We start from the raw sequence: 21,441 nt of genomic DNA on the forward strand, positions 1-21,441 counted from the left end.
ATTAACTTGAAAAAGTTGGTGATACAAACCTTGTTTATGTAAATAGTGACACTACAATATATTTCTAAGTGTTCTTATTCTGATTTTTTAGATTTGTGCTCTTTTTTCTCATTGAATCAGGGGTATCATGTATATATCTTGTGTACTTTGGGTTGCGCTTTTTGAAATATACTTTATTTATAAAAAAAAAAAACAGATTCTCTGATTCTACAAGTAATCAAGAGAGGAAATCTTTTGGGCTATGAGAATGAATGGAATACCCTGACTCTCCATTTGGGAGCTAACAAATCATAGAGAATAAAACACCTCAAGTGCAGGTGGGTAGGTTTGATTCTAGACTGCAACCACTTCATGTTAATAATTTCGACTATGTCAAGATCCACTCTCTCAGGATCCCGCTTTGTTAAGACCACCACAATTTTTGGCCATTGTAACAGTGTCTTCCCACAAAATTAAGTAATAAGCCAAATATACTGGTGCATGTCAAATAACAAAACCTAAGATCCAAATTTTAAATTTTATTTCTTTCATTTGCTATATCTTCTCAACAACCAAAAAGTAACTATCATCTCTAACAGATTTCAAGAGTTTCTCAAGCAGTAAATCAAACAAAATGGGTTCACATAAAAAAACAATTGCGCATGAAAACAGGTTTTTTTAAAACAAAAACAGAAGTAACATGTAATTATGGGCTCTAGCCATGTTCAAGGTGGGATTTTTGTGTGAAAAGATGTTTAGAAATAGTTAGTGCAAGCAAGACATTACAAGGGATCTGAACAACCTAGTGTGTAAATGGGTCAAACTTAAGCAACTACAAAATCTAGGGAGAAGAAAACAACCAATCAGTTGATCATCGTATCATCATTCAGGGGTGTCAGATTGGACCATATAAATCTAGGGAGGTGCTAAGTACAATGTATGCCTCCCTGCGCTTGGTGGATTGATGAGGATTGGCACCAACATAGATCAAAGCACCAACTCTTAAGTTCAACATTAAGCTTTGAAGCAACAAACAACTATCAACCATTTTTTTTATATATATATATATATAAATTGGGCCTTCCAACGATAATAAATTATCAACATCTATGACCAGTATTATTGCCTCCTTAAGAACTATCTCAACACGGCCCCGAAGAACAATTTGAATTGTCATAAAAGTGTGCATCAATGCATTGTTATCATTCTTACAACTAGTTGCGCACAATTCAAAGATCCCCTATTCAACTCTTACACTTTCCCCAGCAATCCCATGAACCCATCATTAACCTCCCAAAAGCAAGGGAAGCAATAACAGAACAAATAAATTACACAAGAAAGTAACAAGCTTCAACATGCCCACTATGACAAATCTTGAAAGGGCAAATCTTTTAACACAAACAAAACAAAATTAGTCTCTTAACACAAAAGAGCTTTGCAAATTTATTGAACGGAAAGCGAAGAACAACACAGGAAAGGAGAAGAATTATGGAATGTCCCAGGGCTTGGGCTCGGGGATGGCGACGACCATACCTTGGAGGTCATGGTTGAGGACGACCTGGCAGCCGAGGCGGGAGTGCTTGTTGAGGACGCGTGCGCGAGAGTTGCGCTTCAGCACGTACTCCTCGTCGTAGGAGCGAGGGGGGAGCCTTTCGAGCCATTCCTGGGCGATGCTGACCTCGCACTCGGCCGAGCAGGCGTCGATGTCCTCAAGGCGGTGGGAGGCCGGCTCGATCATCCCGCAGTTCGTCAGAGCCTTCAACAGGGTCTGCCCCGACAGCCCCACCACCTCGCGCTTGTGGCCATCCGGGTCCACCGCGAACAACTTCACGATGCGATCCGACACTTTCTTCGAGGAGGAGGTGGAGGTGGAGGTGGCGCTGGTGGTGGCGGTGGCGGTGGCGGAGGAGCGCGAAATCAGGACGGATTTGGAGGGGATTCGGGAGGAGATTCTCTGGAGGCTGCTTAGCCGTGACAGCATCGCCATTGCTTGCTTTCTTGCTATCACGGTTCACAATTGCTGTTGCCTGTTGGGACTAAAGGGGAGAAATCTTGTGAATTTCTGTGTTTTCCCCAACATTGTTATTATATTCTAATATTTCCCCATATATATATATATATATACCTCTCCACCCATTTTGCAAAGAGTAATGCTTCTTGTACACAAAGTGTACACACTTTATACACAACTCTTTTGTATTCATTTTAAAAAACAAAAACAAAAAAAAAAAAAAAAAATACAAAATGCACGCACTTTATGTACAACAAGCATTACTCTTTTGCAAAAGCACTATCAAATAACTGTTTAGGACACTTGACCCTCAAAGTATTGATTTATTTGGTGTTAAAATGGACATGAAATGGCACATATGACCTCACGTGTATGTTCTGGACTTAAAATTTCAAAATTTTCCTAAATTAGGATTAGCAAAGACACTCAAAACTACCAATTTGTAACACTCGTCAGCTTCCAACTACTATTTCATTGTAATTGATCCCTTTTTTTGATGTTGGTGAGAGACGAAAAATGGCCTATGTGCTTTAAGTCAAAATAAAAGAGAGATCGGTTCGAGGGGTTGCCGATCAGAGTAGGATTCCATTCATTTCAAATAAAATAGATACTAACTATTTTATGGTCAGGATATAAAGTTTATGTATTTAATGTTGTAGATGATTTTATATTATTTAAATTTTTAAAAAACGTGTCAATATTGACTTCATACACACGGATAACAACTTTAAATCTTGACATTTCATTTGAAATAGATAACATCAATTTTATTAAATGTAAATGGAGGGAATCATATTCCTTGTCGACCGCCCTCTAAAGAAGTAGCCGAATACCCCTTTAAAAGGCTAAGGAGTAGTTCATAACCTCTTCCTATTTTGGAATGACGGAACTATCCCATCATCATCGACATTTTGGGATGACCTAATTAAGGGGATGCTGATTCACCCCAAAACAAGGGTTGGCTGCTCCACAAGCTTAGGACATGACCTCCCATGCTTTGAAAGATTTTAATAATTGGTAGGGCTCCTCCCCTCAATATTTATGTTTTGGCCCTACAAAAAATTTTAGTTTGGCCTTGGCCCTTAAAAAACAATCCACGCACGCCCAAAATTGGAACACAGCCCAAAACTCTTGTTGCATAATTGCCCTAAAGTTGCTTTCTTAATGCAGGCCGAGAGCTCCTACATTATTTTTGGTGTACTCGAAGCCCACACACCATTGCCTCGAAAAATTTGTTTGTAGTTTAAGGGAGGTATCGACACAATTGATAGTTTGGGGAGATATTGTCAATAAGACGATAATCTTTTTCCTAGTTTTTATTATGGAGAATTTTATGCACTCTGACGACTGACAAGATATTCCAATTATGTTTACGTGAATGTTAATGAAAGAAATGGCTCTTAACTCTATAAGCATGATTTTCGAGATGTAAAAGAATGTTGAGTTGTATTTTAATAGGTGACTGAGTTGAAAATTGAAATATATTAAAAAACAATTATTCTTTGTTTTAATCTCCAATCTTGACATATTTTTCATTGAAGCTTTGATTCTCTATCTCAATATATTTCTCATTTGTGCTTTAACCCATCAAAAAAAAATTCAGGTTTCGTCGTCCTTGAACACGCCCCGATCTCCTCTGCCAACTCCGCCACCTCCAACTTATTGCAAGGGTGAGCCGTCTTGTGGGTAATGTGAATTTCTCCATTCTTTTTCACCATGTCAATTGCACTCCCCAAGAATCCCCTAACCAACTTCCTGTGAAGCCTAAAAAAAAGAAAAGAAGAAAGAAAGCGCAATTTCAAACGCACATTTTAAAATCGCAATTTTTAAATCGCACATTTTGAAATTGCAGATCCAAATAGACAGTAAAAAACTGAAAAAGAAGGTTTACTTGATTTGGCGCTTATCATTTTCTGGCCAAATGAAACCATCATGAGGGAAATTGAAGACAATCCTGTCGAACAATTTCGAATGAAGAAGAGGTTGTCGGTTCATAGCATGGGCATCCACATCATGCAAAACAGTGCATTCGAGCTCCTCCAGTTCTTTCAAATTGGTCATGGCATTTGGATATTTATTCATCAACACCTCTTTGGTATACATGTCCAAAATTATGTAAACAAACATATATACCAAGTATCAAATAGGCTAGGGAAGACATAAATAAATGTCTAACAAGAATAAATGAAAGAATGTTGTCATATTACCCAACTAACAATTACGAGAGGGATAGGGATCATAATTATTGGTAACAATTTAGGCAAGTAATATGAAATGTCTAGTATGGGACTCACTTACCCGTATGAGTGTAGTCGGGCATACCATAATTTATTTGGACAGGTGAATCCCATATAAGCTTTCTTAAATTATCTGTCCATATCTAAATTGCTAGCAATTTGAGAAGGTAATTACTGTGGATTCCTATCCGAGAGAGAGAGATGGAAGAGGTAACGGCACCCGACTTATACCTTTGGAATGAAAAGAGATGGCAATCATGTTGGCAGCAGTGCCAAATGCTTTTGCTAAGCATGAAGCAAAAGAGAAATCTCCCTCACCCACAAGTATTTTATGAGAGCTGCTATAATGCTCTATCCATTTCTCTGCTCCATTGTTGTCTACACTACACTCACCCATTTGATTCTCTTTGAATTTCAAAAAAATGTTCAAATTTCTTCTGTAAATTAATATTAACATCTTCATATGTGGGATATGTGTGTATATATATGTGTGTGTGTGTGTATGTGTGGAATTGAACTATCATTAAAATCACTATCATTAAGTCCAAAGAAATTCAAGTTGGAAGGCTTCCATGCATGCATGTATGCATTTATGTGGTGAGGCCTCCTCGTTTTCTTTCCCTATGGCTCCCCATTAAGGTTTGTTTGTTTACCGAAGTTTGTTGTTGTTCATGGTGCCTCTTTGAATTCTTGGTTGGGCCCTTTTTGTATATTTACCTAGCAATAGATGAAGAAAATGAAAAACACGTTATATTAACTAGGGGTGAAAAGGCAGGCGGTTAATAATCGTCCACTAACTGCTAATCACCCAACCGCTTTTATTAGCGATTTCAGTGGTAAGCAGAAGCGGTCACTAACCGCTAACTGTTTACTCATATATATTATATATATTTTATAAATGACACCAAAATGACATCGTTTCATATAAAGTTTTAAATGACACCATATATTTGGCAAAAAAAAAAAAAAGGGCCAAAATCATCTAAAACATGCTTACAAAGAAGTCAAATGAAGGCCTAACACACCCAAATTTAAAAGCAGTTATGCGGTGCGGTTATAGCTATTCTCCATGTAGTGAATATGTTATCACGTCATTTGAAATTTTTAAATGATGTGACATTATACACACCGTTAAATGAAATAAAATAAGATCTTAACCTTAAAATAATTTCGCTCTATTTCACTTAAAATAAAGAAAATAAACTTAATTACATTTTTAAAAATCGCTGTTCTTTAAAACACACATTTTGAAACCGCAAATCCAAATAAAAAAAATAATGCCATTGTTTTAGTAGAGCAAAGTTTACTAAAAATTATACCACAAACCTATATCAAAATTTACCTTAATTATTATTATTATTATTGTCTGGTGTATATATATATATATATATATATATATATATAGTAGCTAGCTCACTAAACAATTTTGGCATTTTATATTAGCTCACTAGAGAAGAAACCTAAGATGGAGGAAAGGTATCATATGCATAACCAAAAACCAAAGGCACGTAAAAACATGTTCAGGTTTTTCAATATATATATATATATATATAATGCACAAAGAAAGAATTTCATCATGAGTTAACCGGGAAAAAGAGAGCGCGGCCGGCCAATATGGAACGCCGACGCAGTACTATCGACGGGAAGGTTGTCATTATCCTTCATGGCCAATCACCTCCTGCAAATTCATCCATTTTTCTTCGGATCTTTGGTTGCACTGAAGCCACCCCAGGTTACTCGATCATGCCCAATCATTTCATCTTGTTTCAGAAATTTATATATAAGAAATAAATACCTTCTCTTCTCCTTTTTTTTTTTTTTTTTTTTCCATTTTTTTTTTTTTTGTCTAATCGGTAATTAATGCTACATATAGAAACTTAATTTTTATTTCACAAGGTTGACATAGCAGTGCTAACCAACGTTTAGATTAGTGCTTATTAAAATAATAAATAAAAAAAATTTAAGGGTTGGTTGGAACTGCCACATCAGCGTGGTGAGATAATTGCCGGATAAAAAAATGTGGTTTCTAGCATTACTAAATAAATAATAATAAAAAAAAAATCACTGGTTATTAGACCTTGCTACATCAGCTTTATGAGATATTTGTGTGGTATGTAGCGTTAGAGATTGATTATTTGTACACACTTTGTACACGTACTCACATTTGGTGTGTGACTCATGTATGTGAGACCCATCATACATGCATGGGTCTCACTGAGTCACACATGCATAGGTCTCACACCAAATATGAGTGTATGTACAAAGTGTGTACAATATCATTTGTTGCAACATTACTCCTATCTAATATCTTATAGAGTTGATTAAGATATACAGGCATGCATTAATTCAGTTACATATTTCCTTCATATATGTATATATATATATGACATGCAGCAGGATCTGGCGTAGGGAAGTCCGCAAAGGAAGCAGCATGCCTCAAACATGGAGAAATGAACAACTTTGATGGCATGAAAACCATAACATATAAACTGAAGTTTAAAGTGGAGCCAGATTTTGGAATTCCAGGAGCTTTGGTCATGAGAAGCGAACATAAGCATAAATTCTTCCTTGAGTCTGCAACTCTTGAAACCCTCAACCAGACTATCCACTTCAACTGCAACTCCTGGATATACCCTGTCAAAAATACCAAAGCTAATCGAGTTTTCTTCTCAAACACAGTAAGTCATGGAACAAATTTTATTTACTAGACTTCTTTATATACTCCTAGGCTCCGTTTGTTTCGGCGTAAAATATTGGTTAACATGAAAAATATATATTTTCAGGTTGACTAAGGAAAATAACTTTCATAAGGCGTAAAATAACTTATGCTGCTCATGAATCTCATCTACGTAAACTATTTTCTACTACTCTCCCATAATTGCATGCCTATATTGCTTGCAATTTGGCAATTTTCTACACAAGTCGAACACTATAAAATGTTTTTCAAACAAAGAACATAAAATATTTTATGCAGAAACAAACGGAGCCTTATATGCAATCAAACAACCAAAGTAATGTCTGTATTTCAGTGTTATCTTCCAAACCGAATGCCTAGTGGTCTAAGGGAACTGAGGAGGACAGAACTCCAGGGATTGAGAGGAAATGGAACTGGGGAGAGGAAGGAATGGGATAGAATCTATGACTATGACTGCTACAATGATCTTGGCAATCCTGATAAAGGTCGAGAACATGTGAGACCTGTCTTAGGGGGATTTAGACAGCATCCATATCCTCGGAGGGGAAGAACAGGTCGACCCCCCAGCAATGCAGGTATACAACTTCCTTCGTCTCATCAAGAATTCTGAATTCGAACCCTAACTCTGCAATTTATCCCTCATTTCAATTAAAATAGTCCACAGAGAACCCTAATCTGTTCTATTAAAGTTGGAGCACAATGTAGAATTAACTTGTACAAAAATTAAGCCAAAAAAAATAAAAATTAAGGAGAGGGCTGATGTTCTATCTCTACCATGGCTCAAAATCTGACAAACCCAATTTTTTCTTTTTCCTTTTTCTTCATGACTACTTTGCAGATCCTCTGACCGAGAGCCGTCCAGAGAGAAGCAAGTTAGACATATATGTTCCTTCAGACGAGCAGTTAAGCCCCAAGAAATTGTCTGAGTTGATATCAAATGTAGTCCAGGCTGCTGTACATTTCCTTTTCCCTGAGACAGACATGTTCCAACAAGATTCTAGGAGTTTTAGTTCATTTGAAGAGACGAGCAGCATCTTTTCTAGAAAAAGGAACCAAGTAGTGGAGAAATGGGTTAAAGAGACATTAAAGAAAATGGTACCAGATAAACTTTACAAAGAAGTTATTCATGCAAGCAAGGAAAACCCATTGGAGTTTCTATTGCCTCAAATTATAATAGGTGAAGTACCCATTGTCAATTTATACAGACAGTGCAACAGACAATTTCATTTTCAGTTTTGTTTTCTATTTTCAGAAAACAAATTGGCATGGCTGGATGATCAGGAGTTTGGGCGCCAAATGCTTGCTGGAGTTAATCCAACACGAATCAAGAGCTTGAAGGTACCTACCACCCTTATGGGCCAGGTTTAAGCAATTGTCAGCTCAGGTCAGATTAAGGAAAAGAAATGCTAGGACCTTGGCTTTAAGTTTCAATATACAGTTTATGTACATTTTAAGTTGTGCGAGCACATATCTGTGCAAAGTTATATATGGTGTACCACATAACAAACCTTTTAGAGGCGGGCTTCTCTAAGCTATTGAACTGACCCATCTTTGGCACAACTCCAAGCTGGCCCACTGACAATGAAACCTATTAGCCAGCCGGACTTTATCCATTCTACATTGACCTAAGCTAACCTGATCTAGGCCGGCCGGACCCAACTTAGTTAGGTCGGCTGGACCCAATTCAATTCAGAGAAACGAGTGCACAAGGCATAAAGACAAGCTACATCTATTATATTTCAGCCCTTGCTACCTAGACTACTATATTCCATTATATCAAACACTAATTTTACCACTCCCAGGTACAGTAAGCTAAATATAAGTATGCCAAACTGTATTGAAATGTTTAATATGATTTGACCTTGCAGATATTTCCACCACAAAGCAAAAATGGAGTGTTGAGTTCAATAAAGAGATCAAACATAGAAAAGAGCCTTGATGGGCTGACTCTTGATGAGGTAACCAATGTTGCTTTTGCTCTCTTTCTTCACCTTTCTCACCCGCCACTCCCCTCCCCTAGCCTTCTCCCCGGGTGAGAACACTGAACACATGATCACTCTGCCTATCAAATAATAGGGCTGCAAGTCTCAAAAATCTACTGATTTCATTTGAGTAGTAAAATCTATTGAATCAGACATTCAAGTCATATTTCAGGACAGTTTTCCGGCATTGACCAACTTCCTCCTTTTTGACTTCCAATAAATGTCACAGGCAATGAACCAATGGAGGATATTCATCTTGGATCACCATGACTATCTAATGCCATTTTTAGGCAGAATAAACACAAAGGGTGTTTGTGTCTATGCATCTCGAACACTACTATTCTTAAGGAGTGATAACACACTAAAGCCAATAGTGATAGAACTTAGCTTGCCTGACTACTCCAGTGGCAAAGAGATCAGTAGGGAGTTTCTTCCAGCAAGTAGTGAGGGTACTGAAGCAGCATTGTGGCAGCTTGCTAAAGCTCATGTTGCAGCCAATGACTCTGTTTATCATCAACTAATCAGCCATTGGTGAGTGGAACACTTCTGTGCACTCAAGGGAATCCAAATTCCTTAGTGTTTCAGGGCAGTACCTGCTCATGCAGTAAAACTTTTGTTATTAGTGTTACATATTTTAATTTAATGGTACAAAATTGTAAAAAGTTATACATGTTAAATCACCATTTATCTTCAAGCTTAATTAATATTTTAACACTTTTCTTACGTAGGGTAAATTGTAGAGTCAAGGTTCGAACTCAATACCTCTACTATGATATCACGTTAAATCATCACTTTTTTCAAAAGCTTAAACTTACAAAAAAAAAAAAAAAAAAAATGAATTTTTAATTATTTAATTAATATTTTAACAATATTTACCATTTAATAGTGCCTACATTTATGTTTACCTGTCTAAATAGTGTGCCGTGCTATTGGCAGCCAAATAGTTGGTATATCTTTGATCCCTCATTGTACCTCATGCCAAGTATTTCTAATAAAGTAATGCTGTTCTTCAATACCATTTCATATCGGTTGACATGACATGTTTTAAATGATTTTTTTTTTAAAAAAAAAAAAAAAGAAGAAGAGCTGACATGAAAAACCACTTAAAATACACTACATCTGTCAAAATATGATAAATTGGTGTGTAGTTGCAATAGTCGTAACATATTTGTGACAAGATATATTGTGAGTAGTTGCTATATGACACTTTTTCAGGTTGCAAACCCATGCAGTTGTGGAGCCATTCATCATTGCCACTAGAAGGCGGTTGAGTAAGGTGCACCCAATCCATCGTTTACTGGATCCTCATTTCAAAGACACCATGCACGTAAATGCAATGGCTCGGAGCATCCTCATTAACTCTGGAGGAGTCCTTGAGAAAATATTGTTTTCTGGCGAAATCTCCATGGAGTTGTCTTCCAAGCTTTACCAGGAGTGGAGATTTGATCACCAGGCCCTTCCTGCTGATCTAATCGAAAGGTATTTCATAAAATTAATATTGATTTCTCTTTTTTTCTTTTTAGATACAGAGATCTTCTTCAACACCACGATATTCTGATATTAGAACTTCATGGCAAATTTCCTCCAGAGGTATGGCCGTAACAGACCCAGATCCAAATAATCCCACTGGAGTTAAGCTCCTCTTCGAGGACTATCCCTATGGAAAAGATGGACTTGACATATGGACTGCCATCAAGACATGGGTCACAGATTTCTGCTCCATCTTCTACAAAGATGATGATTCTGTTAAGGCTGACTCAGAACTCCAATCATGGTGGGAGGAAATTCAAACAATGGGTCACTGTGATAAGCAATATTGGTCATGGTGGTATAAAATGACAACTTGCTCAAGCCTAATACAGGCTCTGACAATTCTCATATGGATCACCTCTGGCCTCCATGCTGCGGTGAATTTCGGGCAATACGCATATGCCGGCTACCCACTAAATCGTCCCACACTATGTCGGAAGTTCATTCCAATGGAAGGAACATTCGAATATGCTGAGTTCCTCAAGGATCCAGACCAATACTTTCTTAAGACGTTGCCTGATAGATTTGAGATGAGCGTTGGTGTAGCATTAGCGGCGGTCCTATCGCATCACACATCTGATGAAATGTACTTGGGTCAGAGGCCATTAGAGTGGACAGACAATGAAGAGGTTCGGCGTAAATTTAACAAGTTCATTGAAGAACTTTTAAATATAGAGAGAAAAATCAAGGAGAGGAATAGGGATCCTAGCCTCAAGAACAGACAAGGTCCTGCCAAAATTCCATACAATCTTTTATACCCTGATACATCAAATATTGGATTTGAGGGCATCACAGGAAAGGGGATTCCTAACAGCATATCCATTTGACATGTGTTATGAAACATATCCTGTATATTTGTATAACCTTAAACCATAACAAGTGAAGTCCCACTCCAAATGGGTTGCTCTAGCTCTACAGGTTTGCAGGTCAAAACATGGGTTATAATAGTTGCCCTAGCACTCATCTTATCAACATCGGCCTGGGACGGCAAAAGGTGCATTATCAACTTTCCCAGGATTGCCCAGCACCATATCAGCAACCATTTCAGCAGTTCCCAAAGCCTGGAAATTGGATCAAAATGATGAATAAGTTTTACAATTATGGCATATTACTTCACTGATGGGTAATGGAATCTGCAATGTGTTATGGCATTTGCTAAATACAGCTGGACTTTTTACACAAAATTGGTCAATTTAGCTTACCCCCAGCAACAAAATGCAATGGAAGACTAATAACCTGCATGCATACAGGGCAATTTATCCTTGTGCAAGTCTTTTGATTTCCATGCATTCTTTAGCAGAATAAGAGAGTACGAAAATTACCAAAGAAAGTCCTTGTCCTTCATGCCCAGTTGCAAGGAACACATTTGACAAGCCAGGCACAGGCCCAATCACGGGCTTCCCATCAGGCACTAGACAAGCAAATGATATTATCATTGCAGATATTAAAAAGCCTACTATTTAAAAATAATTCTCTGTTCCAAAGGATTTTAAATCAGATTGGGACTCACTATAAGGACGTAATCCTATTCTCACTTTTCTGCTCTTACTGAAATCTGAAAGGGGCAATTCTTTTAAAGTGGGAAAAAATTCCCCAGCCCGCTTCCATATATGAGTGATGATAGGCTCATCCACTTCAGAGCTGAACCCTGAGAACTGGCGGCTGCTCCCTGGAAAGAAAGATATTAGATTGATGGTTTTGTCCCGAAAATATAGAATACTCAACAGCGAGAAAAGTAAATAAATAAAGGTTGAAGGTGAGACTGGAATTTCTACCAACAGCCAACGTGATCTATTGCACACCCATAAATCTCTGAAGACAGACTAGTAAAAGGAAAAGAGTACAGAGAGTTTTGACAGGAAAACACACTCCCAGCTTAGGTCTACAAAATGCATGTTTTGGCAACTTAGCATTGAAACACCATCAAGTATGAGACTCTTGGGCTCGTAATCCCCCATAGTATATGTAGTATCTAGCTGAATGAATCTTAAAGCTCATAACAAATGAGAAGTGCTCCTTCTTTTATTTTTCTTAAAAAACAAATAAAAAGCAAATCAAAGAAAAAAAAAGGTGTTCAGAAAGATACAGGTAAATGTTATTTCAGTCAATTATTCATGAAATAATATGACCAGCACCACAAAGATCTTCTTGCTAAAATAATCATTTATACATACGATGATATAAACATAATACAAAAGTTTACAATCGTTGATATCACGCACCGAGTCCTACGGCACGTTGCTCCGGTTTGCGGTTATTAACATTTATTAGGCAGTTAGTAACCACCCGCTTGTGCACCCCTAGTAACTAAAAATATTAGAGAACAAAAGCAACGTTTTAAAGCCTTAAGGCCAAGACTGGACATGCAAAACCATTGCAATTGAATCGAGAAGTAATTATATAAGAAAAAAAAAAAAAAAGTAAGAAATACAGAACTGAAAGTTCTGTCCATCATGTAATGATAAAAGATATAAAAATAGTACCAAGAACAAGGTTCCCCATAGCATCCATTGTGGCTGTCATTGAAACGGACAAGGCTTGCCCATGATCAAGTGGTCCAGAAGCTGAAATGGTCTGATGATTGACATAGCCCACCTCCATTAGACCATGATTCAGTTGAAGGGCATTGTAATTTTCAAGCACAAGGAGGTGACCCTACCATTCAGATCAAAGGAAAGGTGGGGTGTTGCACAAAAACACAAGCTACTAATTTAACTCATTCAGAAGGGAAGATTGCATAAAAAAGTTGGTCAATGGAATAGTATCTTCACTTCAACAATAAAAATATCATTAATATCGCCTTATTACATCTGAGCCTCCCATGATAAATGCTGACATTGGATTCACACAAACACATCATTATTTGTCTTGCTGGAAACTTCACTTCGTTCCCATGTCACAAGGACTGGGACACCTGTGTCAAGTGTGCATGTGTTAACAAGTACATATGTGCACAAGATCTTAGAAGAACGAAACCATTCATATTAGCAAAGTGTCCAATTTTCATTTATCCACTAAAACTCACATAATGATGCACATGTTACATACTTCCACTCAAATTAGAAATTTTTAGGGAAAACTTCACTTAACCTTCTTGAACTTCCACGAAATTTGTGATTACCCCCCCCCCCCCCCCCTCCCCTCCCTCCGCCCAAAAAAAAAACCCCCCTCAATTTAGTGTATTGAACTTTCAATTTTTTGCAATGTCACTCCTCTTTTAGGGTTTTGGGTTAAATCTAAGAGTTTTTGAACTTTGGTGAGGTAGTTGCAAATGTTGTGAAAGTTCAGGGGATTAACTAAAGTTTTCCCAAATTTTTATGTAATAGTAGAACTTTATCAGAGAAGTACCTAAGGGATCATTTTCTAAAGTATCAAGTCCACCATTTCTAATTACATGTTTGAACTTGGGAATACCAGAAATGCATCTAACACCCATACCCATGATGTGTCATGTCATGTAATGTCTGACATGAGTACTTTGTATGTTGTGGCGGGTCCAAGAAACTTGACCTCTATCTCAAGACAATACAATAACAAAGAAAATGAAAAGGAAAGGAAGGAAACTTATGAGGTCAAAATAAGCGCACATTTTTTTTGTTTTGATAAGTAATAAAGAGTTTTATTAAAAGCGTAAGGCGCCCCTAAGTACACCGGAAGTATACAAAGAAAGCACCTAACTAGAAAGAGAACAAACAAACCCAAAGGAACTCCCAAGAAGCAGCCCACAACAAAAAAAAACCCAACTAAACCCAAAAGGAAATATACCCAAAACCCGAGAGCAAAACACCTCAAGACCCACAAAGGCTCCCTCTAGCCTTTGGACGTTTAGCGAGCTATCATCTCACTCATGATAGCCAAGAACTTCTCGCGGCGACCCAAATCCTTTGCCCGCTCAACGGGCAACCCGTCCCAAAACTCCAGAACATATATATGCAAGGCAAGCGAGATCTTGGAAATTAAGAGTGAAACAAGGTTTCTTGAATGCTTGTAACTTAAGCTAAAAACATTGTACTTGACTTGTCTCAGAAGCTTTACACTTCAAAAATGACCTATTTCAAAACTAAATTTTTGGTGGGCCAATAAAAGAAGTTTATGTGATTTTCCATCCTTTACTCCTCAAACAAACCAAATGAGCAGAGTAAAGGAAAATTCTTAATTCTACCTCCCTTTCCTCTTCCCCCTAACCAAGTGCAGTATAGATGACATCAGTCAAAACAAACTAAGGAATCTTAAGCTGTGCAGGAACAAGTCTAAAAAATCATAGATTATTAATGTGTGCATTCCATTATCGCGGGAATATTCTCCCCATGGCCCATCCAGAATATGGGGCCAGAAATTGCAGACAAGCAGGATCCGAAGAAGTGGATGCTACAAGAATGGAATATTCCAAAGGATTCGCTTTTGAATGAATTTGAACTAATTGTGCCACAGTTGAGCGTTTCTGTCCAATCGCTACATAGACACAATACAAAGTCGGTACATTTGAACTTACCTTTCGTGGCTTTACAGGGACATCCAACAAAATCTCCGATTCTCTAAGCAATTCATGCATTAAAGACCCACTCCAACAACCAGCTGCAATTATAATAGCCTTCTTACTGTACAAAGTATTTTTGGAAGTAAGAACAGCTTCAACTTCCTCATGGCTGCCAGACCTGAGTATGTAAGAATATGTAGTTAGCCTAACAATTGGTATCACCTCCATGCTGCATTTTCCACTCATGGCACTAGTTTCAAATGCATGTTATAATGTGACAACTAACCTTAATAAACATGTCACTGGGTCATGATAGAACTCTGCATATCTACCTTTTGATGCAAAATGTCTGTTTCCCTACATGTTAACCATATCTATCTATATAAATAATACTGTGTATGAACGGCAGATAATTTATCTTGATAAAAAATAAATAAATAAAAGTGTTTGCAAAAAGTACAAAATAACTAACCTTTTCAATATATCCAACAGTACGTTGAGCATCCAATTGGCAGTCATCAGGAAGAAAGGCAGCACTACTATCTTCTCCAATCATAAGGGCAGGTTCCTCTTGAAGCAAATCATGGCCAGACAGGTACTCTGCTTGCAATCCAGCTTCAGATAACTGCTGCACCCTCCTTTTTAATAAATCCGAATCTCCAGGAGTTCTACCAATTAATAGGCTTCCTATAAATTTGAGTTCCATATCATCCCATAGTTTTAATATTTGACCTTTTGTATCTCGAAAAAGAAACTTTTTTTACTAAAATCATCCCATAATTTTTTAAGAAGTTTCTGATATATAGAGCAAAGTGATTTCTGCTTGAGGACTTCCTGTTGTGCTCAGTAAGCAATAGAAAAAGTAAGGTAGGTTTTTCATTCTCTGATCCACACCTTATCTGTTCTATGAATGTTTAGGTAATGATTGCACCATGGATGATGTTTAGGTGAAGAATTACTAAAATCACAAGTCAAAATAAAAAGAAAATAGTTCAATAAATTTTCATAGCATATATGATATTTTTAAGCACATAGGCTATTCGACAAGATTTAGATATTAATTTATTTACAGGTACTCAGAACTAACTTTGAGAAAAATAAATAAATAAATCGAAAGTAGTAAAAATTTCAAAGGGCTATGCATAGAATGGACATAACTATGGCAATCTGAATTGTGTACAACAATCTACACTCACTTCCCAAATTAATTTTTTTTTTTCTTTTTTTTTTTTTGTAATCTGAAAAAAGTTTAGAGTTTGAATACCTGTCTTCTTCCAACCCAACACTTCTAGAGGATTCAACCCTTGATCATGTATGCTCTCTGCTAACATCTCCCACAATTTGTGACTTCTCATTGCTAGCTCCCATTTATCACTTCCAGGTGTTTTGTGTACCTTCCATATATAGCCCTGCCCTAGAAGCGGCTCAAATGCCAAACCAAAGGTGGAGAAATCAGGAAGGGATGAAAAAGAAGAAGAAAAAAAAAGACTTTAACAGAATAAACATCCTAAACATTTAAAATTCTCACACTATGACATAAGTGTTTCACATTTTCCTGAATGAAATGAAAGTGACAATGATATTAAGAAAAATTTAGAAAGACAGTAACCATACGACTAAAATAAACAATCTTTTGCTTAATTATCTATGCAATACTAAAGATAAAGTTTTTGAGTTGCCAAATACACACATTTTTTAGTAATGCTCAATCATCTCAAATTTTCAATACAACTCTTCAACTTTACCCTCTCAAGTTTTCAAATTCTTCCTAGGCTTTTCTTTTATTTTATATTAATAGTAAAGGGTACTGCAGAAAAGTGAAGAAACTTTTTGATATGATTTCTGGACCAAGGGTGCATTAATTAAATGATTTAATTTACCTCTTCCTATAAGCTCAACTTTTTAAGATAAGTGATAATTTGACATGATATCAAAGCAGATGTCTTGAATTCGAACCATGTCACCTTCATTTACCTCCAATTTCAGTTAAATATTTCATGTATTAGGTCTCACCTATTAAATGATTAAATTTATCTCTTCCTATGAGCTTAAGCTTTTAAAACAAGTAATAATTTAAGAAATGGAGCGTATATATGTCAAACAACTTCGTCGTGTCTAATTGTCATCGAAACTCTTGTTAATTCTTTTACTTATATATAAATGAAGACTAATATTTGCGGCACAACATTTGTACACACTTTGTACAACAAAGCTGACATAGAAATTATTTTTAATTTTTTTAAAGTGTGTAATGTTGTGCAACAATTTTCACATCAGCTTTGTCGGACAAAATGTGTACAAATATTGTAAAGCAAACATAACTCATAAATGAATGATCGGTCAGTCGAGGAAGTAGGCGGCGCGTGCGAGCGTGAGAAAGTGTTCTAAAGAGAAAGTCATCAGTTTTTTTCAATTTTGCTGTGCCGTGAAAGATGGGTTATTTGGGATTTTTTTATGTCGAAGCAAAATCAATCGAGATTTGTTTTGCCGAGAGGAGCAGTTTATATGTATATGCATATAATATATAGATACACACAGAGACACAAGAAACCCAAAGAGTTGGTACTGTATAAGGAAGTGGTTCGCTTGTTCTTTCCTTTGTCAACATTTTCTCGATAAACAAACAGCGCACAAGGAGAGACTAGACTTTACCTGCACCAGTGGCACCGGAACAAGGGACGGCCTTGTCGACCACGGCGACAGACAGGTCCGACCCGATCAGGAACTGCCGGGCGATAGTCAACCCGATGATTCCAGCGCCGATGATCACCACATCAAAAGAACGAGAAGACGCGGATGTTACGGCTTCGGGTCGGTTTATTCGGGCGGACAGCGAAAAGGATTTCCCGGCGAGTAATTTGGAGCCAAACAAGCTTGTGTTTGACTCGAAGGCGAGGCTACCAAACTGTCTCCTTGGAGCTGAGACGACGCCGTTGGTGCAGGGATTGGGATTTGGGCGAAATGTTGAGGCCAAAGCCATTTTCTGGGTCCTAGTTTGGTCCTCAGCAGCTGTATTGAAGTATCAGAGTGAAAAAGAAAGCAGCTGAGATTCTGAGAAGACTCAAGTAGGCAGTAGAGAGTGTTCTCCTCAAGAAAAGTTTCATGCAGGGATGTATTTATTTCTTTCCTTTTTTGTTTTTTTTCTTCTTTTATTCCTTAAGTGCAAATAACCTTCCAAACATGAAGAGTCAAGATTTTTTTTTTTTAATTTTTTTTTTATGAATAAAAAAATTAAAGTTAAACAAAATAAATTAAAAATTTTAACTAACGCAATAAATAAATAATTCATCAAAATATAATTATTCTTTAAAACATATAAATATAACTTACAATTTTAATTCAGTTGTCCTCGACGAGTCTTCGTACCTTGAAATCGCTACATAATTTTTTCATTGCTGATAGTCTTAATATATCATTCTCAATGTACGTGACTAAACAATCATTCATCCACTGATCTCACATTCTATTACGTAAATGACTTTTAACAATATTCATTACTGAAAATGTTCTTTCAGCAGTTGTGGTTGCAACTGGTAGAATTAATGACAATGTCACCAATGAATAAACCAATAAATACACAATATCTTTTTTCATCTCTACCATCTTCTCAGCAAGTTGTCCAATACCTTTAAGTGTTGCGAATTCTTCACTAGAACACATGTCAATGATATATATTTTAAGTTGATTGTCCAAAGTGGTAAGTTGAACTACTGAAAAATCATTCGGATAAAACTGAGCAACACGAAGTATATTATCCTTATTATCTGAACCCAGGCACGCAACACAAATTAATAATTCAAAATTCGTCTCATTAAAGCGATTATTAAGTTCTTCAAGTTGCATGTTTATAACAGTATAATAAAGTTCTACACGGTAATGCTGCGAATTTTTCATGCTTTAAACTTTTCGCCGTGATCGAGGTTGGTACATATCATCCATATTGGGGACAAACAATTTTTTTTTTTTGCATAAAACACAAAAAAATTTCAAATAAAGAGTTTCACCCTTCTTCTCTTGTAGCATCACTAGCATGTAAACGCTGCTTTGAAACTTAAACCAACTTAATTGCATTCAGAATATCTTGATATTTTCATTGTAATGCTTAAGATAACTCATTCATAATTCCCAAAATACCTTTCATTAAATGTAAATTGAAAGCAAATTCAAAAGTCTGTAGCGACTGAATTAGTATATTTGCTTATGCTCTCTGTTCAGAATATAAACCATATTCCACGATATCTTCAATGCGATAGAAGAAAACATGAGAATAAGACTAATAATTGCACCATAATGAGAACTTCATTGCATATCTCTAGGTCTCTTTAGATTAATTTATTGATTCAAGCCACGATCAATAGAAATTTTATTATTTTGTAGTGCTTCCACAACTTCAACAGTCCATTTTTTAAGAAGTATGTCACAACGTTTGCATGACGCTCCAACAACATTAAAAACACTATTAACCAAGCTAAAAAAAAGTTGCAATTTAGATGTGATTTTTAGCAACAACAACAAATGCATAGTTCCTGAATAACTAGTTTCACATATTGATTGTCTCTTTATCTTATCTTGATATTTTATTTGATTTTACAACATATTACTCTCTCATTATTATCTTGCTATGTTGATGTTAGATAATGATAACATTCACCATTTGATTGGTCATTAATAATAATAATAATAATAATAATAATAATTATTATTATTATTATTGTGAATTGACACTATCATGTCACCATAGTTGGATAATAGTGAGATAAAAGTGTGATTTATAGCATTCTTCATTTTTTTAAACATCCTACCAACTGGGCATTTTTTTTAAGAGGATTGCTAGAAATTGCTTTTTTATCTTATAATTATCTCACAATGCTATGTAACAGTCTCAAACAACTCTTAAATTAGTCATTGTTAAAAAAAAAAAATCAAATTAATTGAAATCATCACGTCAGTATTGTGAGATAAATATGTGGTATATAACATTACTTTTCTTTTAAATAACATCACAAAAAAGTACTGTATTTGATAGTTCTTTTTTTAAAAAAAATAAATAAACGGTTGAAAGGTGAAAAAAAAAAAATCACGTTTTCCCGCTACATATTTAAAAACACACAATTTTAAAGGCCTTTTTTTAAAAAAATAAAAATTAAAAATTAACACTCTTTCATATATTCTATAAAATGTTAAATTGCATTTAAAAAAGTCTCATTTTTATTAATTGTGTTTGGAAATTGTAACGTGGGTACGAGTCCAGGGTCCGTGGAAAGGACTATAGGGCCTTGGAGCAGGAGGACTGCTAGGTCCGTCATCGTCCTGCTAATAGTTTATATAAGATAGCGTAATGAAGCGAAGCTTATATAAGCGTAGCAGAATGATCTCTGCACACGCGTGTATAAATATTTTTAATTAATAAGACCCCAAGTAGAACCCAAGTAAACCCAGCCAAAGCAAAGTGCTACTTCTTACCCCACCCAGGTTACGATTGTCCTTTATCCAGCTCATATCACTGAATGATGTTTGAGCTTAAAACCATTAAACCAAACGTACGTTAAAATTGATTTTCTATCAAAATTTTGTTATGATGACTCGGCTTACCCAATTAGGCTTAGTCTCATCTTCTAAGTATGACCTCCCCAGCAAAAATCTAGCTAAACCTTGTGAATACACTACAGTCAAATTTGGAATAAGAGGCAATCTGTAGGCGATCTATTGAGCATTGATGTAAAACAATGCCCAATAGATTTGCAAATATCAACTGTAGCCATATCTGTTAGGTATTGATGTAAAACCTTGTTCAACAAATTGGAGGCCAACACTAAGATATGTTAAATGGTTATAAGCTTAAACATTAACCTAGCTTTAGGTGTGGAAATAATAAGGTAATTGAGAAATCTTCTCTCTCTCTCTCTCTCTCTCTCTTAATGACTGCGAATCCCTCTAAGGCAAAGGCTATTTCGTGTATTTACCTCGAGTAAACTTTTGACCTGTGCAAAGTACTCTCTCCACACGGATCGAGTAATACTTCGACTTCGTTGGAGGATTGGCTCCAAAGAATTGTCTGCACTCAAAGGGACTTTAAACCTTAAACCTGATAAAAATACTACTAAAATCAAGACCCTTCCTGCTTAAGCCAACCCCTAGAGTTAATAACCGAGGAATCTTGACATTGGGTCAGATCATACTTAACCCAAACTTGGCCTACTTCCTGAAGCTCACACCATCCAATGGTCCAAGCTGTGTCTGATAATTATGAGCTTTTATCTGCTGTTGAACTGCTACAGAACCAAGGCCAAAAAAAAAAAAAAACTTCTTCAAAAGCTTATAGGAAAAAATAGGCATCTCTTAGTCCAGCTGAGAGCTGGACGGACAGGTCTAGCTTTTATGCAGATCTTATACTATGATTGGAGCTGAGAGTAAGGAGGGTAAAGAAAATGGTATAGACAGGACTTGAAAAGTGGGCAGAAAAGGTTTTATCTGTTTTTTTTTTTTTAACTCCTCCAACTTCCTCAGTGATGTCCCAATTAAAGGATTTT

At 36.3% G+C, this 21,441-nt stretch overlaps 4 protein-coding genes across 6 annotated transcripts; 1 reads left to right on the plus strand and 3 right to left on the minus strand.

Moving 5' to 3' along the window:
• Positions 1-1,135: 1,135 nt before the first annotated feature.
• LOC133880547 (uncharacterized) lies at positions 1,136-2,040 on the minus strand. Its single transcript, XM_062319499.1, has one exon. The coding sequence runs from the start codon at positions 1,964-1,966 to the stop codon at positions 1,466-1,468; it is 501 nt and encodes a 166-aa protein (XP_062175483.1). The 5' UTR covers positions 1,967-2,040; the 3' UTR covers positions 1,136-1,465.
• A 1,518-nt stretch (positions 2,041-3,558) lies between these two features.
• LOC133879794 (uncharacterized protein At4g26485-like) lies at positions 3,559-4,624 on the minus strand. Its single transcript, XM_062318570.1, has 3 exons — positions 4,459-4,624; positions 3,882-4,080; positions 3,559-3,754 (listed from the first exon to the last, which is right to left on the minus strand). The coding sequence occupies exons 1-3, from the start codon at positions 4,622-4,624 to the stop codon at positions 3,559-3,561; spliced, it is 561 nt and encodes a 186-aa protein (XP_062174554.1).
• A 1,198-nt stretch (positions 4,625-5,822) lies between these two features.
• On the plus strand, positions 5,823-11,496 carry LOC133879951 (linoleate 9S-lipoxygenase 6-like). 2 transcript variants are annotated; one of them, XM_062318782.1, is made up of 9 exons: positions 5,823-5,959; positions 6,622-6,905; positions 7,257-7,497; positions 7,761-8,099; positions 8,175-8,260; positions 8,791-8,880; positions 9,134-9,435; positions 10,120-10,383; positions 10,493-11,496. In XM_062318782.1, exons 1-9 carry the CDS (start codon positions 5,842-5,844, stop codon positions 11,259-11,261), a joined length of 2,493 nt encoding a protein of 830 aa, XP_062174766.1. In that variant the 5' UTR covers positions 5,823-5,841; the 3' UTR covers positions 11,262-11,496. The 2 variants fall into 2 exon arrangements, with proteins under 2 accessions (XP_062174766.1, XP_062174767.1); XM_062318783.1 differs by having other exon boundaries at positions 6,625-6,905.
• Positions 11,124-18,037, minus strand: LOC133879953 (uncharacterized). Of its 2 annotated transcripts, none has more exons than XM_062318785.1 (9): positions 17,564-18,037; positions 16,176-16,325; positions 15,384-15,598; positions 15,198-15,268; positions 14,927-15,089; positions 12,918-13,008; positions 11,945-12,103; positions 11,757-11,845; positions 11,124-11,495 (listed from the first exon to the last, which is right to left on the minus strand). In XM_062318785.1, the coding sequence occupies exons 1-9, from the start codon at positions 17,889-17,891 to the stop codon at positions 11,403-11,405; spliced, it is 1,359 nt and encodes a 452-aa protein (XP_062174769.1). In that variant the 5' UTR covers positions 17,892-18,037; the 3' UTR covers positions 11,124-11,402. The 2 variants fall into 2 exon arrangements, with proteins under 2 accessions (XP_062174769.1, XP_062174768.1); XM_062318784.1 differs by having other exon boundaries at positions 12,918-13,089; positions 17,564-18,036.
• Between the last annotated feature and the right edge of the window lie 3,404 nt (positions 18,038-21,441).

This window comes from Alnus glutinosa, chromosome 10 (genome assembly GCF_958979055.1).
Source record: "Alnus glutinosa chromosome 10, dhAlnGlut1.1, whole genome shotgun sequence".
Lineage (NCBI taxonomy): Eukaryota > Viridiplantae > Streptophyta > Magnoliopsida > Fagales > Betulaceae > Alnus > Alnus glutinosa.